Consider the following 23,915-nt stretch of genomic DNA (forward strand, 5'->3'; position numbering starts at 1 on the left):
TTTAAACGCCAATTACTTTGTGAATGGTTTCATCATACTTATTATAGGCTCAGCTGTCCTGCATTTTCATTACTGTGGAATATAGCACAGAGGTCATGTTTATAAATGATAACTTGGATAGTAAACTGCTGGTGACAGGTGCTTCAAGGCTGAAGTCATAACCTAATATTGTCAGTACATGAACATGATGAAGGATGGCCAGAGTCAATGCCAGGACTGACAACAGGCGCCCTTTAAGCCAACACCTCAAAGCTTTTCCAATAACAAAAGGTGTTGAGTAGTAAGAGAGAAGAAACAACTTTTGGTGCACCATAATAGATCAAGATTTTTAAAAAATCCCATAAGGGAAGTCAAACAACTTCCTATAAAGGAAGACGAACAAGGTTCCTGTGATCATGTTGTTTCAGAGGAACTTCTCAGAGCTTCTAAACAATATGCACATGCGTAATATATGGTATAGGCTGGGATCTAAAGCCTACTTTGGGCATGCTCAGTGACTTGTATGCAATTTTTATAATATTTCTAGCTCTTCTGACAACATGAGTTCAGGAAGAACTCAGTCACCTTTTGAGAGTAGATAAATAGTTATCTTCTTTTTAAATTTCAGCTTTATTCCATGTCATTCCAGAACTAATCTTGGTGCATACCTTTCTTTTCCTGGTAACACAGGCTTTGAGTTTTATTTTTGTATCATTCATAATAAGCAAGTTACTGCTTTTGTGCACCCGTTTCATAGCCATCCAAATAAAGTTCAGGCAGCATTCCGAAAAATGGGTAGTTAGTTCACGTAAAAGGTGGAACCTCTTTAAAGAGTTCCAATATTTTGTATGAGAGAAGCACACAAGTAATGGATCACAGAGTAGTGAGGGAGTTGTAGCTCCCCATGCAAAATCAGTCTCACAGCTTTCACCTTTTGTTGTCTCTCATATGCAACTCTTAACAGCTGCAGCTAGTTGACTTGTGTCCAGCCCAGAGGCTAGATAAGACAGCTGCTGCAGTGGATAAGTGGCTGACACAGGATAAGTGTCTTTTAATTTTGCCTTTGGTGTCTTCTCTTCAGGGTCACCCAACTAACCACTTCCCTCTTTAATGTTGTATTATTGAATTTATTGTCCAGTAGGAGAAAGTGAGTGATGTATTACAGTATTGGGTGGTAACTGGAATTGTGTTTTTGCTGCTGAGAGTGGGATTCTATGTTCTAACTTTTTTGTGTTTTATAATTTTGCTTAATAACAATAAGTATGAGAGACTGAAATGGCAGAGAGTAAGGCCCTATCTGGGTGGGAGAGAAGGAGGGCGTGGTTATGCAGCTGTGTGTTTGGCACTGTGTTGCTTTAGATGGTGGTGTGTACTAGTGAGGTTACTCTGGCATGGAGCATGTGTGCAGCCTCTATTTCAATTATTTTGTTCTGCTGCCAATGCTGTTGTTTTGCATAGTTCTCTTCATTTTCTGGTATTTGATTCCCTCCCCCCCCCCGGTATTTTTTTTAATGTTTAAGAGAATATTTTGTTTCTCCTGTTAATCAAGCTGCTTTAAATGTGTAATCATTGATACTGACAGTGTATGACAACAAAGTACATCACTGTAGGGAAAAGTACTTGTGTGTTTGGGCAGTATACTGTATCCAGTATTAAAGCTATCATAACAGGAATTGACTTGTCGGTTGAAAATTGCATCATGTCTGAATTTATCATTGAAAGGAATTATTCTGCTTACTTAAGCATAGCAAGCTTTGTGCTGCAATGTTTGCTTCTGAATATTTTCAAATAAAACATAGCATAGGTAATTTGTAAATAGTGTGGTTGCATTTCATGTACTAATACTGTATGATAAATGTTTACAGCTGGTAATGTTTTCCAGCCAGAACTGAATTTTGTTTCATTTTTGGTAGATAATTGAAAGTGCCACCTGCTGTCGCTGATGCAATACATAGTGGTCCTGGTCCTAGCCTCTAGAGCAGGAGAAAACAAGCTTGCTCCATCTTCCATATGACAACCCTTCAGATATTTGAAGATGGATATCATATCCCCTCCCAGTCTCCTCTTTTACGGGCTAAACATACCTAGCTCCCTCAACAGGGAGTCTTAGTTTCCAGACCTTTGATCATCTTCATTTCTCTCCCACGTTCCAGCATGTGAATAGCCTCCTTAAATTGCGGTGCCCAGAACCAGACACAGTACTCCAGGTGTGGTCTCACCAAGGCAGAATAGAGAGAGATTATTACTTCCCTTGATTGGAACACTATTCTTCTGTTGATGCAGCCTTTTTTGCTGCTGCATCAGACTGTTGACTTGCGTTAAGCTTGTGGTCCACTGAGACTCCTACATCCTTTTCACATGTACTATTAGCAAGCCATGTGTCCTCAATCTTATATTTGTGCAGCTGGTTCTTCCCGTCTAAGTGTACAACTAAGTGACAAACTAACCTCAGACTAATCATTCTGTTAGTTTGAATATAGCTGCTACTCATCTGACTTCTGGCAATTCAGGATGGCAGAGGACATGATTTTAGAAGACTTATCAGTGTATAGAGGAAAAGAGCAGAGACAGAACGTACACTGTAGTTGCATATCTTTTGCGTAAAATCTATCCAGAATGTCACATCTAGAGCTCTGGAAAGCTCCAACAGAAATTCTATACACAGTTTCATACTAAGGTTGCCTAGTGAAATTATTGTGTGTATTTAGTGTAGGAGTCACCAATCTTTTTTCACCTGAGGGGACATTTGGATTTTTGTTTCTACCTACTCTGGCCACTTCTCTTCCCTCTTCCTTGATCTGCTTTCCCTCAGCCCCTAGGACAGAAAGAATATGTGCACACACTTCATCTTTAAGAGGATTTTGATAAAAGTCAGATCCAGGAGAATTAATATGAGCCTTGAAATGCACATAGAGCTGGAAGAGGCAGTGGGAAAAAGCATCATTCTTCCAACTTCCTTTTCCATCTTTTATATGTTTTATGAGAAAGAGAGAGAAATAACTACTCTCATTACAAAGGAGGCAGTGCATGAGTGCTGAGGGTTCAGAGGCTTTGTGGGCACCAGGGGAGACCATTGTGCTCATAGGCACCACATTGGCAAATCCCAGTTTAGTGCATATTGACAGAGTTATAAATTGTGTTAGATACAAATATATGGTTCTTTGTACAAGCTTATTCATGTGATTTTCTGTCTGAATTTCAGAAGAAACAACACAGGTGACCGGGGGAAGGCACTGCAAGTGATGCTGCAGATCTTGCAGACATGTGATCGCCCAGCACCTGACATGTTCTGCTTGTGTGGGAGAATCTACAAGGACATTTTCCTTGATTCGGACTGTAAAGACACCAGCAGCCGGGACACAGCCATTGAATGGTAAGAGGAGTGGCAATGTGTTTACCGTATCTGTGTAATTATGAAATGGAAAGCAAAGTACTTCACATGGAGTACCAAGTTCCTTACCAGCCTCCTGTTGGATGGGAGTTAAAAATAGGCCCTTTCATTATCTAGATATTATCTTCAAACTATGCAATTCTTACCATTTTAGTATTCTGTTACATCTTATTACAGTCTTCCAGAAGTAGAGTTGCAATGAGGAGGAAGCTACTGTTTTGAAATTTCAGACTATGGTCAGAGCATATTTAGAGAGGAGATAAGGCTATCTATAAATTCTTGTTGATGCATTTGTGGTTGGAGAGAAGATCATAAACATAATTCTCATAAAGAAAGTTTTTTGAAAGAGATTCTTTTTTGAACAGGAAAGAGAAAATCTATTATTTATTGGACGATAGGTATCAAGATACTGGGTTAGATCCAATGGAGCACTTGTGGGTATTCACTCATGCAACAGGGCTTCATCTTCCTCTCCTCTACCATGTGTTCTCAAAGTCTGATCTGGAGTGGGGAAGAAGAGAAACAGGAAGTTCCATTGCATAAGTGGATTCTGTTGTGCAAGCAGGTGGATATTTTTAGATGTTGCCCATGACATATAACGTTTCTGTGTTTGCTCTAGCTGCCCAATGGATTTATCACACAAAATGAGATCCAGTGTGCTGAATGTATTTTTCAATTTGATTTTCTGTGTTTTTGTGATGACTAAGTTTTAGCAAATAAATTTAACTGACCTGGCTGACTTTAAAGCTGTTTAGACTACTGGTCACCATGACTTTTGATGGCAGTGAATTCCATAAATTAATCATCTGTTACATGAAAAAAGAACATCCTTTTATCTGTCATCCTGAATCTGCTGCTAATCAGGTTCACCAGCTAACCCCGAGTTCTCATGTTGTGGGAGAGGGAAGAAAATTAAATCCCAATTAAATCATGAGCTCCTGTCTTTCTAGATAAGATTAATTGGAACAACAACAACAACAACAACAACAAAAAGAAATCCATTCACATTTCCATAGTTTGCAACAATGGCTGGCATGCCTTCTTTATTGTGATCTGAGAAACTTCAAATGTTTTTCTTTGGAAGTATCTTCTCCAGTTTGTTAAATCTTGTCTCTGCAGGTATCGTAAAGGGTTTGAGCTCCAGTCAACTCTGTATTCTGGGATTAACCTTGCAGTCTTGCTGATTGTTGCAGGGCAGCAGTTTGAAACCTCCATGGAACTAAGGAAAATAGGTGAACAACACAAAAACTTGTTGCAGCAGTAGTAGGGTTATTAATTATTGTCAGATACATAAAGGTTTGGATCCAAAGGTCCAATTGAATGAAGGAAATTTCCAGTTGTGGAGCTGGACCTTTGGATCCATTGTTCTGAATTGAAGTTGCAGTGAATTCTGTATTTAAGAATAGTAGTTTTAGCCCACTGTGAAGCATGTCACAAGTGTTTTGCCATCAGTTGTAAGCACCTGTTCCTAGAATGAACTTCTGCAAGGGCAGTGGTCCATGACTAGTATCTTTGACCATATGAAGAATGCAATTTATTTCCCACCAATGACATTTAGGCCATATTCACTCCATACATTTAAAGCATTATCATACCACCTTTAAACAGCCATTGCTTTTCCCAAAGAATTCTGGGAGCTGTAGTCTGTTAAGCATGATGAGAATTGTTAGGAGATGCTCATTCCCTTTCCAGAGTTACAATTCCCAGAATGGTTTAACAGTCCCTCTTCAGAGGGAACTCTGAAAACTGTAGCTATGAGAGGGGAATAGAGGGTCTCCTAACAACTCTCTGCACCCTTAACAAACCACCGTTTCCAGAATCCTTTGGAGGAAGCCATGACTGTTTAAAGTATATCATAGTGTTTTAAATGGACGGCATGAATGTGTCCTTTAATGTGTCCCTTTGTGTAGTTTTTCTCTACCTAATACTCTTAGATGTTATACTTCCCATGATTACCAACGCACATTATCATCTTTACAGTCTTTGAGGTTCATTGTGTTCCCTTGTAACATACTGTTTTTATGTGAATTTGTCAAGGTGTGCGATTGAACAGTTTGTTGGGAAGAAAAGGGAGTTTGGAAAAAATGAACAATTACTGGGATGTCGGGCAGTTCTTCAGTGTAAGCATGTTGGCCAATGACATTGGTAAAGCAGTGCAAGCAGCAGAGAGGCTGTTTAAACTGAAACCACCCATTTGGTATGTATCATCACATATTACAATTTGCGTAGTTGCATCTCCTGCTCTCTGCCCTCACCCCCACACCCCATTGGACTTCATTAAGTTCTCCAATGCTCCATGCATCATCACCATTCTTTGCATGATGATTAAATAACTATGTTTTCATTTTCAGGACTTCTGATTTTCAAGTAGACTTCTAATATTCTAGCAAAGGCTTGTTGTGTCATTAACTTAGAGTAAATAATGTTGTTCTTGGTTGTTTAATTATTGATTGTATGCATGTGTTTCAGGTATTTGAAGTCATTGGTTCAGAACCTGATGTTAATACAGCGGTTCAAGAAACTCACCATAGAACATTCTCCTAGACAAGAGAGACTGAACTTCTGGTTAGATATAATTTTTGAGGCAACTAAAGAAACAACTAATGGCTTGAGATTCCCAGTAAGTCTCTGTAATGCGCAGAGCTTATATATCTGGTTGATTTGGACTAAAATCCTGTATACACTTGCCTAGGAGCAAGCCCAGTTAAACTAATCAGGGTTTACTTTTGAGTAGACAGGCTTAGAATTTCACTATTAGTAACAGAAAACTGTGGCCTGATGTTAGGAGCTACCATGTGAACTAGAATCAAGTGACAAGTAAATCTGCCCAAGCTGTATGTAGTGTTTTCTGCCAAGCAGGTCAGAGCTGGCATGTCCTGTTTGGTAGGGAGTGGACCTCGGTGGCAGTTATTGCTTGCTGTTTTTGCTGCTAATCTGTAGGGGTGGCCAGGTAGAAGTGGGAAACTTTCTAAGGTAAAAATGTGTTCTGTAATTGTATCACTATGTAATTCATTGTCATTTAAAAAAATAAAACAACAGCAATACACAAGTGGCTTGAGCATAAATGGATGTTTGATACAAGTCTAATGCAAATGAATAAAATAAAATAATATACAAGAAGGAAAGAGTGCAAGAAATTGTATGAGACCTGATTAAATAAATAGTTTGATCCACAGCCAAGAAGAAAATGCAGTGTTAATTGTGAACAAATTTTCAGCACGCTTTCAATGGGAGTTACTCCCTAGTTCAGGTGTAACTAACATTGTGTCCTCCAGGAGTTGTTACACTACAACTTCTACCATCTCTGGCTATTGGCTATGCTGGTTAGGATGGATGCGACTTGTATTGCACAAAGGCTGCCATGTTGGCTACTCCTGCCTTTTAGGATAACAGCCTTATAATTAGCATTCCAATGCTGTAAGGGTGTGTCACTGATCTAGTTAGGTTTCACTGGACATGTGTGTGCTTCTCGCTTAGGTACTGGTGATAGAGCCAACTAAGGTATACCAGCCTGCGTATGTGTCAATCAACAATGAAGCGGAAGAAAGAACTGTTTCCCTTTGGCACGTGTCTCCGACAGAAGTGGTAAGACCAATGGTGAATTTCTTCTTTCTCTCTAGAAATTCTGATCACCACTTCTTGGCTTCTTTGTATACAACTCTTTTTTTTAAAGAGGCTTCACAAAAGTGTCACACAATGCACATAAGTATCTTCTTTGTCCCGTAGATGGAAAAACTGAGGTACTAATAACAGGGAGCCAGCCTTAAGCCCCAGGGAAATGAATTATCATACAAACCTTTTCGTCTGTTCAGCATGAAAGCACGAGGGCACAAAGCATGACAGAGATCACGTGTGAGCACATGCAGGCACGAACACTCCACCTCTAACCTTCCTGTGTCAAATGGGAAGATCTGAAGGAGGCTTGTAAGCCAATTCATCTGAATGTGCTTGGAAGCCTCCCTGTGATTGGGCAGGTTAGGGGTATACTGGGAGTGCGGGGTATTTGCACACCTGGTTTCTGTACACTTCATACTACCATGCTTTTGGGTTGAAAGCCTGAACAGCTATACAGAATTAGATACAGTGGTACCTCGGGTTACATACGCTTTAGGTTACATACGCTTCAGGTTACAGACTCCGCTAACCCAGAAATACTGCTTCAGGTTAAGAACTTTGCTTCAAGATGAGAACAGAGATCGTGCTCCGGCAGCGCGGCGGCAGCAGGAGGCCCCATTAGCTAAAGTAGTGCTTCAGGTTAAGAACAGTTTCAGGTTAAGTACGGACCTCCGGAACAAATTAAGTACTTAACCCGAGGTACCACTGTATTTGATGTTTTAAACTTATGCTCTTTGATTTATTTTATTACAGTATCACACATCCCATTGAGAACTTATGAAATCTGGGGTGCTCATAAAAAGTCTGATACCAAAATTCTCATTAGGATAAACCAGCTTTGTGGGGGGTGGGGAGAGAATGTGTTTCATTCTTAGATCTACAGCAGGAAAATAGGAGGACTGTGAATTGGTTTCAATGATTTAGCCCTTCGCTTTCAAGTTACGAAAATGCTAGGTTTTGTACAAATGATACACTCAGTATGACACAGTACATGACATGAATATTCTTCAGTACTAATGTAACACTGCTTCTCAACCCACTCTGTCCAGGAGTCACAGCTGCTAAGCCACAAAATCCTGCAATCAAATCGTCCTTATTTTTGCTCTAGCTAATGTACATATTTGCTTATCAGTGAACCAAGGACTGTGGATCAGATCATCTGAGCATCCTTCTCAGATATATGGCCATACATGAGAAGCCAATAGGTAGCCCTGTAGACAGTTTGGGTAAGCATTTCTGCAAGCTTGCCGCAGCATACTTCATGACTTTCTGATTATTCTTTCTGACATGGATTGAAGGAGCTACACACACACACCCCACCCCTTTCAGGGGAATGTTTGGATTCACTGAGCCTAGCCATTTCCACAAATTAAGGCATAATGCCATTAGGATGGACATCAGACTTTCAATTGAAAGGAAATTCATAGTGTCATGAAATTTAGGAAGACCATTTTCGTTCTGCAATGGCAAGGAGTAACATGTTGCTGTTGGGGCCTAGTGTTGTGTCCCTTCTTTATCTTGCTACTTTTTTGGGGGGGGTAGTAGCAACCTTGCTAATATTGCTGTATGCTGCCTCAAAGCAAAATATCGGTGCCCAAAGACTGAGATCATCCTTGTGATGTGATGATAATGGTTTGTAATCTTGCTTTGAAACAATCTGTGTTCTTACCCATTTGCAGAAACAGATTCATGAGTGGAATTTTACAGCTTCTTCTATTAGAGGAATAAGGTTGGTGTCCTTGAAATGGTTTTATTTTTGTTTTACTTACATGCCTCATTTTGCCTTAGGGATATGTGAAGAATGTATATGTGTTTTCCCAGCAATGCTAGCAAACGATGTAGTTTGGGTATCCTTTATATCCCACCCAACTCCCCAGATGTGAAAGCTATTTCCTTGAAGTATAGTTTAAATATTCCTTAGTTCTTTATCCCTAAAGAATCCTTTACAAGACAAATGGTTGCTGCTTCATGTCTGGCAAAGGGAAAGGCACTCCACAATAAAAGAACAATAGTATAGAATGCCCATTTTTTTGGCAGGGTTGTCCCTATAGTGTAAGGTGTGATGCCACAGGTAGACTTTCCCCTAAGGTTGCCATATTTTGAAGAGCAAAAAAGAGGACACTTTTGTGTGCCGTGTCATGTGATCCATTATGTGGGGTGGGGCTTACCTCTATTTTACCCTCTATTTTATTCAAGTTGGCACACCTGTCTGGGGTACTTTAGTTGAGATTCCTGCATTGATGGGGGTTGGACTAAATGACCCTCCAGGACCCCTTCTAACTCTAAAGTTCAATGATCAATGAACCCTGTTTCTTTAAATGAGCTTCATTATTTTATTGTTGGTTGTTTTATTTGATTAATTCCATTAGGGCCCTGTTTTGCGACTGAAAATTAGGTTAATACATTTTTATAGAAAATAAAATAGGTTGTCTTCCTTAAGTCATATGTACATTCTAATGCTAATTCTTGGGGAGAGTAAAGAAGATAGCTTTTTTTCTTGTGATTTTCCTATGCTTTCAGTTTACATGAAGGACTTTAGCCCTCTTTTGTAGTACTAAGCAGGAGGCATCTTAAATATTTTTTCATAGTGTGCAGGCTCTGTAATATAGTTTAGTCATTGCTCAGCATAGTAGCTTGGATATTTTGCTTCTTGTCTTCCTCCCCCCTCCTCCGTTGAATTGATATTTTCATGGTCTTTTAATGGCACCACTTTCAAATAACATGTTCCTTATATTGCTGAAGTTACACCATTGAAAGATGTAGTGTGAGAAAGTGAGTTTAATCTTTCTCTCCATGTACATTTCTCTACAGAATATTATATTTAGATTGGCAAATTGGAAACTGGATGGATATTGATTAGTGTTTCTTCCATGGCTTTTGAAAATTGTCATTGCTTTCTCCTTTCTCTCATCTAGGCTAGTATGGATTTTTTCTGCCTCATGAATATAGTACTAGACAAACATTGTCTGCAAACTTCAGCAGTTTGAATTGCAGGGATTTTAGGGCATTTGAAAAACAACAACAGACATGGGAGAAAGTAATGCTATTATTCTCCTGTTATGACTCCCCTTACAAGAACTGCTAGATGCACTTTTATTATACAGAATCTGAAAATATCTTTACTTTTTGTTCAAAACTGACTTTAAAAGAGTGTTAGTAAACAACTTGAGAGAGTAAAGTAAGCAGAACAATGAATTATTTGTTCTGAGCTAGTAATTTATGTTTTACAGAGTTGTAAATCCTAATGGGGCAGTCTTCATTATCTTTTTGGCACTTATTGAAGACTTTCCTTTTTCAACAGGCTTTTTAAGGGGGAGATTTTAATCTCGCCCTGTATTTATATTGGATTTGAAATGGTTTTTATATATGATATTGTTTAAATTTTTATTATAAAAGAAATCTGTTTATACTGGTGATAATTTATTTTGAGATGCTTCATTGGAAGCGACTCATAAGTGGAATGGCACTAACTAAATAGGTGAATGAATGAATGATTAACACCCTGGCAATACATATATCTGGTTTTTTGAAGGTCACAGATCTTAACTTTTCCTGCTATGCAGACTGACTGTTGTTTCCATTGTCCTAGTGATCTGTTCTGCACATTTTTATAATCATTTCCTCGTTTTATTCATAAATGGCACTCAAATTGTATTGCTGGTCATCTCCAGTTGGAAGCAGGCTTTAAAAAAACCATGACTGTGCTGTTGTCTCTCTTTGATTCTGTAAACTCTGTAGTGGTAGAAGGAAAACTGAACTGCTGTGTGAGCAAAACGGGACTAGCTGAGCTCCTCCATTTCTTCCTTCATCTTCATACCTCTGCCCCACATCCACGCCACTTGTGCTTAGCATAACTTTATTGTAATTCTTTTTCCACAGCATATCTAAATTTGACGAACGGTGTTGTTTTCTGTATGTCCACGACAACTCTGATGACTTTCAGATCTACTTTTCTACAGAGGGCCAGTGTAGTAGGTGAGAAGCTTTGCATTGCTTTCCCTAACTATCAAAATGAGACGTACAATAGTTGGGGGATACCTTGTAAACCCAGAAGTATTTTCGCAAATATTTTGTTTGCTGGGCCACCCAACTCCCTCCTCTTCACCCTCCAATGCTGCTGTGATAGCCCAGCAGCAAGTGAACAGTTCTCGGAAGTCTGTCGTCACGTTGTAGTTTGCAGCGCCACCTGTTTGTGGCCACACAAACTACTGCATGATATTCAGTGCAAATACTGTACATAAAAGACACTTTGCTCTGGAATACTGTGGAAGTGGGAAGTGCCTGTTGCATTTGCTTATGCAATTGGATATGGCTCCTCATATTTGTTTTCTTCATTCCTTTCTTTCCTGTGTTCATTTATAAAGGCCCTACCATATCACAGGTTAAATTGATCTTAATTTGTTTAGTATGATCAGGATATGTGAAGGTAGGAATTAACAGCATGGTGAAAGCGTTGGTCTTTGAACTGGGATGGAGGACATCATTTGGAATCCATCTCAGGCAGCAAAATGTCTTGGGCTAATGCCGATTTAAAGTAATTTAAACAGTCGAAAAGTTACATTTGAATTACAGATTTACAAGGGATAAATTTATAAGGGGTTTCAGTATCCATTAAAAAAAGCTGTAGCACAACAGCATGAGGCAATAGTGATTTTGAAGAGGAAAAGGAAAGGGAATGTTGGCAGATGTATTGTTTTGCATTGCACATGAATCATAAGTATCATACATTTGAGCAGAAAAGCAAGATACTGTTATGCCTTTAATTGTGCGGTGTGCATTGCTTACAGATTTTGTAGTCTGGTTAAAGAGATCTTAACAGATGTTGTAGGAAGTACTCTGGAACTGGAAGGAGAGAGTGATGGAGACACATTGGAAGTAAGTAATGTTGACCAGGGAAAAACAGAAATCTTTGTTTGGATGGGAGACGAACTTGCTTTCCATATTCCTATTCTAATTAATTTAATTTATTAATACCTTAAGAAATAATACCTACCTTTTTAAAAAGTAGGAACAGCACCACTAAAACTTTGCAGCTAAAACATTGTTCAATAAGGGCAGTAAGAAGCTTTCCACATTTACCATTTATAGTGGTATAGTTGCTGGCTCTTTCGGATTTTTTGGCATGCCGCCACACAATGTCGTCATTATTCAGCTAGTATTCCAGAGTAACATACTCAAAAACCTGCTTCTTCTTCTACTACTGCAAAAAAAACCCCAGATTTTTGGGAAAGAGTCAGATGGGTACTCAATATTTTCATTTGCATGGCATGTGTCAAAGCATCGTCCTAGTTTGGTTCTGTTTTGCACCGCTTCCCTCCCATCAGCACAAGCTGTCAGTTTGCGAGCTCAGTTCAGGCAAGAGATATGGCAGGTAGAGACAACAGTCCTGAGTTGAAGTACTGCCTGTGACAGCAATCGTTAGCTGCAGACAAAATAACCAGGTTTGCCCTCGCTCAGGCAGGCAAGTAGTCGGTTTTCTAATCTACTGTACTCCCACAAGGTTAGAATTCTGGAATACTAGGCATTAAATAGAAACAATAGCATGCTGAAGTGCTGACTGCATGCACATGCTCATAACTGCCAACATTTATTGGTTGGAAGAACACAAGGGCACATAAAGGATCTGCCTAACATTACAGAACTTTTATCAATCTGGGCACAATGTACCATTAGTGTAAACCCTGCACTCACACACTGTCTAATAACAGCAACGTGTGACCAAAGATGTGGACAGTCAGCTACAAATTCACTCCTAAAAATGTCGGATGCACAGCAACTGTGCCAGTATGAATGGTAAGTATGGAAAGGTCATAAGACACTGACTTTCTCGATGTTTTATAATGCATGAGGCCCTAGGAGAAAGCCTGGCCAACAAGGGCCGTCTTAAGCATATCCGGCGCTGTGGTGCAAAGATCCCTCTGGTGCCCCCCAAGTTGTTGACCTTTTTTTAAGGGGGGGAGGACCCCAAAGTTGTTGACCTTTTAGTTCCCCAGAGTTATTGACCTTTTTTTTAGGGAGCTGACACCACGCTTACACATTATCTCTAACAAGCCCATAGAACAAAATAAAACGAAAAGGCAGAAGAAAAACTAATGAAGTCCTCAATTCCAAAGCAAGACTCATTCAAGACTCAGCAGTTCTTCTAATTCATCATGATTCAAATCACCACATATCAAAAAGTTAAAGCAATCACCATTTTGTTGTTCTTTAAATAAATTAATAAAGACACACACAATGAAGTTCCCAGCCAATTTGTGTTTAAGTACAAAGCTGACGTTTTTAAATATTGTGGGGGGTGGGGTGAGGGTGGGTGTGGGTGTAAAGCAGTGACATCCTGAACCTAAAAAGGACCCAAAACGTGGGTCACAAAGGCTGCAGCCCTAACTGCACTTACCTGAGAGTAAGCCCTGCTGAATCTAATAGGACCTTACTTCTGAGTAGACAGTAGGACTGCAGCAAGAAACACAGTTGGGAATTAGCGCTTTCTCATTTAAGTCTCAACCAGAGGAAAATGTAATATTGGAGATTAGGGAGAAAGGAATATGAATAGATTGGGGGGAGGGGGCTGATGAGAGACTGAAAACCACAGGTAGCAAGACAAGGCTTTCTGGGGAGCAAGGCTGACACACAGTTGCTTGGGGTGAAGACTGGAGAGGGACCATAGTTGAGTTGTGTGTGTGTGTTTTTCAGAAAAACGTAGAATTGGAAGGGACCCTGCGGGTCATCTAGCCCAACCCCCTGCAAGGCTTTTTAGCTTGCATTGATCTTAGTTGGATAGTCAATTAACAGGCTTGTTTCACAAATAAGGGAGAAGGAGCGTTGCTGGCTTGGTTTGGTTTGCCTTTGTTCTAGTTTTTAGCATGTGCTTAGTACCGTAGTTTCAGGCTGTGAGCCGCCCTGATATCTACGGGTGGAGGGCAGTAGTAGTAGTAGTACTACTAGTAATAATAATAATAATAGTGATATTTTTCGCAGGGCTTGGCGTGAGTGGGTGATGGCCAGCTGCTGGAATGAATGGGGTCGGTGCTAAATGGTCTGGCTTGCTTTACAACCCCTAGGGACCTTGTTGATGGGGGGGGGCAGAGAAGGAGCCCACCCCCCAAGAAGAAGAAGAAGAAAAGCGAAGGGAGGAGGCTTCCCTTTCCCAGGATAGAGTTGCCTGTAACATTAAACACAGGGCACGATTCTGGGGGGGAGAGAGAAACCAGGGCAGCAGCTGCTGCTACTCATGGCTCAGGCTAGATGTAGCTGAACAGGATGGGCAGGGGGACCCTGCAAGCAGGGCTGCAAACCCAGCGTGGAGGCTCCCCGGCCAGCTAGAGGAGGAAGAAAAGGGGCAAGTGGGGGGGGGCACCTCTCTTCTTCTTCCTTCCTTCTCCTCCTCCTCCTCCTCCTCCTCCTCCTTGCGCTCTGCTTCCCCCTTTCCATCGCCCACCTCCCTCTTCCCACAGGGTAGGCGGGCGAGAGAGAGAGAGAGCTGCATGCCAGCCAGCCATATAGTTGGCGGGCGCAGCTTCCATCCTAAGTCGCTCCAGGGATTGCTCTCCTCCTGCGGAGACTTGGGAGGCAAGCTGCACGCCCGCCAGCCATATGGTTGGTGAGGCGCAGCTGGCGGGTGCAGGGAAAGGGGAGGCCGCTGGCAAAACCATGCAGCTCCCCCACTTGCTGGGGCGCCCCTAAGAGGCCGGCGCCCTGGCGCAATGGACCACTAACCCCTATGGGAAAGACGGCTCTGTGGCCAACTGTCCTTTTCTGACTCTGAAAATGTCCTGTCAACTATCAAGGAAGTGGTGACAGCTGAGGGTCACATTTCAGGAGCTCTTTGCATGACCCTTTTGAGCATGGCAGCCACTTAAGCTGATGGCAGTCTGCCACAACTGCAGCAGGCGGAAGCAGTCATGTGATAGGTGAGAGTTTATCAGAATTCTGTGCTCACGGAGTTTTAGCATGCCGCTGCAAATTTTTTTAAAATGATGTAAATATGGCACAGAAGTGTATGCTACAGTTGTATAAATTAAGCAAATGTGGAAAATTCAGGAAGAGAGCATCATGTGAAAACATTTTTATTTATGGATAAGTGAAACTCAGCAAATAAACTGTAGGTTTTTGTAGAGAATGTTTTCTTGTTTGCGTAGCCCAAGCCTATTCATCCACCTGTTGTTTAAAAAACACCTGCATAATGCGACCTTTTTGGATGTTATTAAGCCTATTATCTGAATAATAATCCCCTTTCCCAAGTATGTAGTATTAGAATCCAATATCTAAGCATCAGATACAGGAGGAAATATCTTTCCTCTATAATAATGTTTGATATACTTGATATTTTTACATATTATGTGTTTATTATTGCTACTCGGATCTCTTGTTTGTCTGAGCAGGGTAAAATATTTTGAAAGAAACATGTTGGAGTTTTGTGGAATGGAGCTTGAAATGTATTGAAAATCACATTATTAACAGAGTTTGAGAGTTACACACTTAAAGCTTTTCATCCAAAAAGTATGGCAGTTATAGGAATCTCTGATTTTTGCAATTGCTTACTGGAATTAAGGATTAGAAAAGTACTTTTCCCCACTGCTTGTTTGTACAATTACGATTTTCATACATGACGATGGATAATTGTGTACTGAACTAATAGCATTAATTGTGTACTGAACTAATAGCATTTAATTATTCTATCCCCACAGTCCATTTGACAATGCATTGGTACCTGAGAAAAGACAGAAACACCCTTATGTGGGAGCTTTGTCATGGATGATATGGCAGATTAATTTGAAAACAGTGTAGGGCACTAAATTCATAAATAGCAACGAGAGGGGACACGTTAGTGGTAGAGTTGTCAGCTTTCCATGTATAATGTTCCAAATCCAGTCCTTGTAAATTCTAGTTACAAAGGGATCAAAAGTTGCATTACAAGTGAGGCATATTTCGCAACTCTACAGTAGTTATTGTTTTCCATGTAAGTCTAGTGGATAAAATAAGGAAGAAGAAGATTGTCACAGAGATACATAAGTTCAACCAGACATGCCATGAAACTCTGTTCCCATTATTCCCACATTACGAGTGGGTTGGGTTTGTTTGTTTTTAATGTTTATTAACCCACAACTTGCATGCTCAAGGGGATAACATACCGTATTTTTCGCCCTATAGGACGCACTTTTTCCTCTCCAAAAATGAAGGGGAAATGTGTGTGCGTCCTATGGGGCGAATGCAGGCTTTCGCTGAAGCCTGGAGAGCGAGAGGGGTCGGTGCGCACCAACCCCTCTCCCTCTCCAGGCTTCAGGAAGCTATCCGCTAGCTGTGGGAGCCCGCAGGAGTTCCCCCCGGGCTCCCCCAGCTTCCGCAGTGCTGCCTCTTATCCCAAAGCTACCCGAAGCGACTGCTCAGCATGCCGGGGCTTCGGGATAAGAGGCAGCGCTGCGCAAGCCACGGGAGGGCTCCCAGCCTCACGCCTTGGGGGGGGGGGAATAATTCCCCCCCCTTTATTTCCCCCCCAAAAAACTAGGTGCGCCTTATGGGCCGGTGCGCCCTATGGGGCGAAAAATACGGTACATTTATTTGAAAGGTTCGAGAAAAGCAACAAAACCATAAAGTTTGAAATGCCTCAGTCCTTTGGATCAAGTATTACTTGAGAGTTGAGTAATATAGGATGCTTCTAGGTAGCATTCCAATATATCTGCAGCCTAAAAGGAGACATTAGTTAGCAAATATCAGAGAAGCCAAGGCTATGTTTTGGGTTTCTCTGGACTAAGTGGGAATTAGCTGATATATCTGCATGTCTGTACTTTAGAGTAAGATGTCAATGAAAATCCTCTAATTTGAACAGCTCTTTGACATCAGTGTGCACATCATTTAGAAAATTTTCCTTCTTTGTTCAAAAGTAACATTTGTGTTACTTTTTTTAACATTTAACATTTGCGGGACGCGGGTGGCGCTGTGGGTAAAACCTCAGCTCCTAGGACTTGCCGATCGCATGGTCGGCGGTTTGAATTCCCGCGGCGGGGTGCGCTCCCGTTGCTCGGTCCCAGCGCCTGCCAACCTAGCAGTTCGAAAGCACCCCCGGGTGCAAGTAGATAAATAGGGACCGCTTACTAGCGGGAAGGTAAACGGCGTTTCCGTGTGCGGCTCTGCCTCGCCAGGGTAGCTTCGTCACGCTGGCCACGTGACCCGGAAGTGTCTGCGGACAGCGCTGGCTCCCGGCCTATAGAGTGAGATGAGTGCACAACCCTAGAGTCTGTCAAGACTGGCCCGTACGGGCAGGGGTACCTTTACCTTTACCTTTAACATTTGTGTTCAAGGGCATACAATTCTTATTTCTTTTTGCCTCCCTCCCGCTTCTCAATTTGAATTTGCTTTAAAATGAAGTCATTAGAATAGATTGTGGAATTGCCCATTGCACTGAAATGTTTATCTTCAGATATTTTGTGGATGCAAAGCCTGTGTTCCTATTCATGCTTATCTAAGAGTTAAGCCACAGTGAACACAGTAGGACTAATTCTGGGTAAACAACTGCTCTGTCAGAAATGTGCTATCAGTGATATTCAGGCTAACGTTTTGTAAATCTGGTTGCTGTCCTCAAGCTACCGCTATCAGCTGAATACTGTTTCGTAGCTGTGAAATATGGGTGTGCTAAAAAAAAACATTAACAGGTTCTGGTTGTGTCATTTTGGGTAATAGCACATATCACATAACAGCACAGGACGATGAACTGTGAACTGCTGAGGCATGAAAAATGAAACTGTTCGAAAGGTTGAACTAAGTTAGTGGGCAGGTCATGTTAGGGTGTACAAATACCTCCCTGGAGTCCTGAAGGTACTCCCTGAAGGTAGTCCTTTGATGCAATGGCCTGTTGGCTATGCAAATAAAGTCTATTCTATTCCTTCTATTCCTCCCTGGAGGACTCTGTGTGGAAACCGGGAGCTTGGCAATCACTTTCAAAATGAACTGTGGAAGAATTTCAAGTACTTAACTGACAGAGGATTTGTACATACTTGTACGAGTCTGGTTTACAGTATTTGCCCACCTGCCCCCATTTACGTTATCTTCCATTTTACGCTATTTGTTCCCATTATGTGTTCTTCACTCAGATTTAAAAAGACTCATCCCTTTATTAAATAATCTTTTACTTGTGAGGTATTCCTCTTATGTTGCACATTCTTTTTATGGGCAGCTGCTGATATCATATTTAAAGAATTGATTTTTAAAAAATCAGTGCCTGTTAATTGGAACATTGCAGTTCTTCTATAAGACAAAAGTAGTCTTTGTAGGTTCATCTCGCACCACAGTTGCCTGCAAACATTATAAGGAATGCGTGCTCTTCAATTTCTACTAGAGCTCTTGATCTTTAGAGCAATACATTGCTAATGGCATATGTTAAAATCTGTTTGGTGGTTTTGATATTGTGTTTTTTGTGTCTGAGAGCTGAATTCTGTTTCTTTCTGCTTTCAGTATGAGTATGACTATGATGAGAATGGAGACAGAGTAGTGTTAGGCAAAGGAACCTACGGGATAGTTTATGCTGGAAGAGATCTTAGCAATCAGGTCCGAATAGCCATCAAGGAAATACCAGAAAGAGACAGCAGGTGAGTCTTGATATTTTATTCTTACACACTAAATATGGGGGGTGGGTTATTCATTTCAGTCCTGAGGAGGAGTAACCTTTTAAAGTTCAGACATAAGTATGAAGTGTGCTTTGCCTAATTTGGTCTTACATCATTCATTATTCAATATATAAGTCATTCACAGACAGAGAAGCAAAGAAGCAACTGCAACTGTCCCAACCCACTGTTGTTACTACTGCTTTACGCTATGGTATATGCTGGGGGTGTTAGGGGAGGCGTAGTAGTTCTGCTGGGGGACACGTGCTTCTTCTGCAGTTGTTTATCCACCTTTGGCCCCACCCTGCTCTCAGCTCTCACCGGAGGCTCCTAGAAGCGGTCTGTATGCAACAGTGGCCACACCCCAGGAATGGCCGGCTAAACCAGATGAACAGTAGCCAATGGGTCTCAAACCCTTGGTGAGTTAGGGATTTCCCCTGCATGTGAAGACAGGCTGTGGTTGATTGAGCCGACAAGACCAATAGCGGTCAAGAAGGCGGTTTCTGCGTGCGCTGTAGAGGGAAGTGAGGGGCCAATGGGGCTTGTCAACCTGGGAAGGTAGCCCATTTAGGAGAAGGATATCTCTGATCCTAAATCTCTGCTGCCTTGTGGGATATTTTGGGGCAAAGAAAAGGCCAAGGAGTAAACCCTACCCAATTTCGGAGTGGAGTCCCCAGGACTGTTGGATGGTGCCTTGTACTCCTCCTTGCAGCAATTCCTGCAGCCCAGCTGGTGCCAGATGTATTGCTCTGCCTTCCTTTGGATCACATCAGCAAGGCTGAGGGGCACGTGTCTAGTTGTCTAGGCATCCCAGGACCTCCATTACACACTGCTCAGACTTGTGCCCTGGGGAGGTCACTTCAGTGCTGCAAATGCAGAGGTTTGACTTCACCCCCGGAGGTACACTCTATTGTCTCTCAAGACAGTAGATGCAAACAATGTGGCTGTAGCTTTCTGCCTACCAGCTCTGGCTGAGGATATATTTTCACTGCATGGTATATGTTTGTTGAGGTGATTTTGACCATATTGGGGCTTTTTAATTATCTTACATTGTTATTCCATCCTTTCTGTGGACCTCCGACCTACCAATTTATAAGTTCAATCTTTATGTGGGTGGCATGGAAATTTTAGGTTAGTATGTTTTCTTCTGATTTTTAGTTGTTCTTCATTGACAGATACTCTCAGCCACTGCATGAAGAAATAGCCCTCCACAAGTATTTGAAGCACCGAAATATTGTCCAGTATCTTGGTTCTGTTTCTGAAGATGGATATATTAAAATCTTCATGGAACAGGTGCCTGGAGGTTTGTATCTTACTGTTTTCGCCTCATATGACACCTTCCTATGATCTGGTTCACACGCCATGCTAAGCCAGACCTTGGCTTTAGAATACACCAAACCAAACCTTAGCTAAGCTTGGTGTGGCAGCAGAAAGGATCAAGGAGGAGTAAAATGGCTGTGAGCTCTTCTCCAGCAGCTCACACATTCACATGAACCCAAGGTTTAGAATAAAAGAGTTGTAGAGTTAGAAAAGGACCACAATGGTAATCTAGCCTAATCCCCTGCAATGCATGGATATTTTGCCCAATGTGGGCTCAAACCCACAACCCTGACATGAAGAGACTCATGCTCTATTGACTGCGCCATCCCTGTAATATGCGAACCCATAAATCAGAGTAAAACATAACATGCAGAGTAGAATGATTCATATCTCAAACCTCTGTAGAATATTTTAGACTGTGTATAATTAAATCAGCATGAACCCAATCCATACACATATTGCTTCCTGAATCAAGGCTGTATATTCAAATTCTGGTGCAATTTAGTCTCACATAAATAGCATTTTTACGTTGACTGTAATTAGTTACAAACACAGGCGTCACACTGATTCCTGGAGAGAACTGTTAGGTTCAGAAACTCTTCTCTCTTTTCTTTCTATCATAATTATTTATAAAGCACCAAAAACCATTCAGCATTCTACCAATTTTTAAAAAAATAGCACTTAAGAGAGAGAGAAAGGAAGAATAAAGGAGACGCTGAACAGATTCATCTTTAAGGACACTCCTGAATATAACAGAAGAGACCTGGCTGTCTCAGGTAGGGGGAAAGATACAGGTGAAATGAGAGAGGATTGTATTCTTAACCAGCATACAGAGAAAGAAAAAAAGATAAGGTCACATCAGATGGTTGGGAACATACAGCATTCTAATAAGGCCCACCTAATTGGATAGTTTCTCACTGCAGTGGGGAGAGGTTATTTATTTTACTTATTTACAGTACAGCTTTTCAGGAAAAGCTGGAAGTGGTTTACATGAGATTATTATAATAATAAGCGCTTATTTTTATTTTTAAAAAGCTATAAAGGGAGGGAAGAAACTGCTTGTTTTACTGCTGCTTCTCACTCCCCTCAGTGCAAGATGATCCTTCGGGAGTTCCTTTGGTAGAGATATGCACAAATGGAAAAAGATGATGTGTTAAGAATTTTGACTGGAAGGCTTTGAGTCTCAGCTCAAACAGAACATATACTGAAAAACATTTTTGAGGGGTTTTATCAATGATTCTGTTTTTTGCCCTGTTTACCTGAACTTGGCTTCTGCAAATCCTTGTGGTTGCTTCCCATATTCATATTCCTGATGTAAGAATGAATGAGTTTTACGGTGTTTACGAGGTGCCTTTTTTTTGGAACATGGACCCAGGGGAAAGCTCATAGCTTATACTTTGCATGCATAGGTTTGAGCCCTGTCATCTCAATACAGGGTAGGGAAAGGCTTTGCCTAGAGAGCTGCTACTAGTCAGTGTTGAGAATTCTGAGCTAGAGGGAACAGTGGTCTAACCCTGTATAAGGCAGGTTCCTTTGTTCCCAAGCAAAGGCTTCAGTACATTTCCTGCAGTCTTAGAGGGCCTGCTAGAATGGATCCCTTAACAGACTGACAGAGCTAATGCTAAAACATTCAGGCCCACTTCACATGCGATGGTAAGCCATAGTTAGTTTACCCATGAACCTTGCGATCACTTGTGATTCACTGCTCCCCTGGTGTGAATAACAATCTCTGGCTTAGCATTTTCACTCAAAGAAACCACAATTGGGAAGCCAAGAACAAGCTTTGACTTCGAAGCAAACCATGACCTCCAGTTCAGCTAAGCCAGGGGTTGTGGCTTGTTGATTCCACTCTTTGCTAGTGGAAGAGGGAAACAGGACCCCACCTGTTCATTCATGGTAAATCATTAACTGTGGTTTACTGTGACTTCAAACCTAGCCTCAGAATGCTGACAGATTTGAGATTACTCTGTCTCTAGTTTCTAGAATTATCTCATTAGATATATGCCATACGCTGTGTAAGTGCACAGTATTTGCTCTTTTAGGTCTGTGTATAATGGGCCATATGAGTTTGGCTCAGAGTTAACAAAGTGTGAGACTCAATTCTCTGCAGCTAGTCACATATTGTCTAATACAGGAAGTGTGCGTGTTCAATCCCAGGTAACTCTGCATGGGATTTTACTTATGTACTGTACTGATGATTCAATGATTACAGGCCTTGATACCCTGGACAGAATAATTTTTTATCCTGTATTTTCTGCCTAAACCCAGGAAGTCTTTCTGCATTACTAAGATCAAAATGGGGACCAATGAAAGAACCCACAATTAAGTTTTACACCAAGCAAATCCTAGAGGGCCTGAAGTATCTCCATGAGAACCAGATTGTCCACAGAGACATAAAAGTGAGCATATGCATGCTTCCTTATATTTTTAATTGAGTGTTACAGAAATGCAGAGTTTAAGATCCCACTAGTTGCTCTTTTAGAAAGGCTTCATAAAATCCCCGATAACCAAAGTTTCTGGTAATTTGTTTACTCTTTGTTTATTTAAGGGAGACAATGTTTTAGTGAACACATACAGTGGAGTAGTAAAGATTTCTGATTTTGGGACCTCCAAGCGCCTTGCAGGAGTGAATCCATGTACAGAGACATTTACAGGTAAGAACAGAAACAACTTTTTCTTTTTTAATAATCTTCTGTGGTTAGAATTAGGCTATACTCAGATGGCATTTTATTCCACCTTCACGACGTTTCCTTATACGTGTGTTCATTTCGCTTTTTATGTGAGCTCTCACACAATGTAAAAGTCACTTCTGGAAATCTAGTGGAACTTCCGTACTCCTTACCATGTCAGTTATTTCCAGAAAAAATAATCCATTTGCAACCCCACTAACTCGGAAAATTGAGTTATTGGCAAAATTGGGGACCGTATCCTGGCATGTATTTCTTTTCTGCCATTTAAGATTTTGCATGACAAGAATATGTATTGCTCAAAAAGCCACAGGTCCATAACATAAAAAGGTGTTAGTGTAAAAGGAAAGTTAGAAATCAGAACAGAAGCGCTAGCACTATTAACTGGTAAAACTAACAGTATGAAATCCACATCTGAATGCAGCTTTTGTGCTCAGTTAGAAGCTGCTTCCCTGCCTCCACCCAGTTCTGTTGTGAAGATTTGCCTGCACAGTAACAGTAAATACAATAGTTAAATGTTATAAAACCTTAATTAGCTGATATAGATAGTACAAAGTGCATAGCCCACAGGAACTATCTGAGGTAATGCTTGCCCAGATTATCATGTTGTCTGTGCAGTCTGCCAGTGCTGCAAACAAGATTGCAGAGACAGATTGCTTTGGGGGAGTTCAAATGGGATTGCACATCAGCTCGCTTTGGTCTTCCTGTAGGTTCGAAGCCTTTCTGGTTTTTGTAAAACCACATTAGATTTTCTGATTTTGTGGCATCTCCTGCTGTAAGTACTCAGAGTTCCTCCAGGCGATTTGTCTGATTTACACTGGTGAAGTTATCAGGGTGATTATATACAATCAGCACTTTTCAGCACCATTTGTGCCTGTAAATGATGTGTGGATAGGCTAGCATAAATTCCTCACTAATACGCTATTACTGTGCCAGTGACATGTTGCAGCAGCAAAACACCACCAGTCTAAAGGGGCCTTCAGTCTCTCAGTTTCACCCTAACCATATTTTGGACTTCTTTTCAAGCAAGTGTGCTTAGGATTGCATCATTTATCCAGTACAAAACAAGAACACTTCTCGCTTTGTTTTCCACTGAATTGTTTTCATCTTTCAATAAAGAAAAAGGAATGCACAACACTAAAACATTACGTTATCAATTTTTTCCTTCCCTTTTTCTTCTTTAATAAGGCTGCTTTCTTTTATGTACTATAAGAGGATAAAAATTATGTTCTTTGCTCTACCAACTACTGGCATGTGACACCAGGTTTCCTAGAGTGTTGCCCTCAGTCTAAAAAAGGTTCCCCACCCCTTTTAGATATTAGTTATAAT

At 41.0% G+C, this 23,915-nt stretch overlaps 1 protein-coding gene across 1 annotated transcript in view; it reads left to right on the plus strand.

Moving 5' to 3' along the window:
* MAP3K15 (mitogen-activated protein kinase kinase kinase 15) overlaps window positions 1-23,915 on the plus strand; it is a 67,311-nt gene that overhangs the window by 32,013 nt on the left and 11,383 nt on the right. The window contains exons 8-19 of the mRNA XM_053387094.1: window positions 3,182-3,352; window positions 4,490-4,602; window positions 5,408-5,567; window positions 5,840-5,990; window positions 6,848-6,955; window positions 8,665-8,714; window positions 10,865-10,960; window positions 11,773-11,860; window positions 18,431-18,564; window positions 19,755-19,882; window positions 22,168-22,298; window positions 22,448-22,553. Coding sequence (XP_053243069.1) covers window positions 3,182-3,352; window positions 4,490-4,602; window positions 5,408-5,567; window positions 5,840-5,990; window positions 6,848-6,955; window positions 8,665-8,714; window positions 10,865-10,960; window positions 11,773-11,860; window positions 18,431-18,564; window positions 19,755-19,882; window positions 22,168-22,298; window positions 22,448-22,553 — 1,436 coding nt within the window. The remainder of the gene's footprint in view (window positions 1-3,181; window positions 3,353-4,489; window positions 4,603-5,407; window positions 5,568-5,839; window positions 5,991-6,847; window positions 6,956-8,664; window positions 8,715-10,864; window positions 10,961-11,772; window positions 11,861-18,430; window positions 18,565-19,754; window positions 19,883-22,167; window positions 22,299-22,447; window positions 22,554-23,915) is intronic.

This window comes from Podarcis raffonei, chromosome 4 (assembly GCF_027172205.1).
Source record: "Podarcis raffonei isolate rPodRaf1 chromosome 4, rPodRaf1.pri, whole genome shotgun sequence".
Taxonomy (NCBI): Eukaryota; Metazoa; Chordata; class Lepidosauria; order Squamata; family Lacertidae; genus Podarcis; species Podarcis raffonei.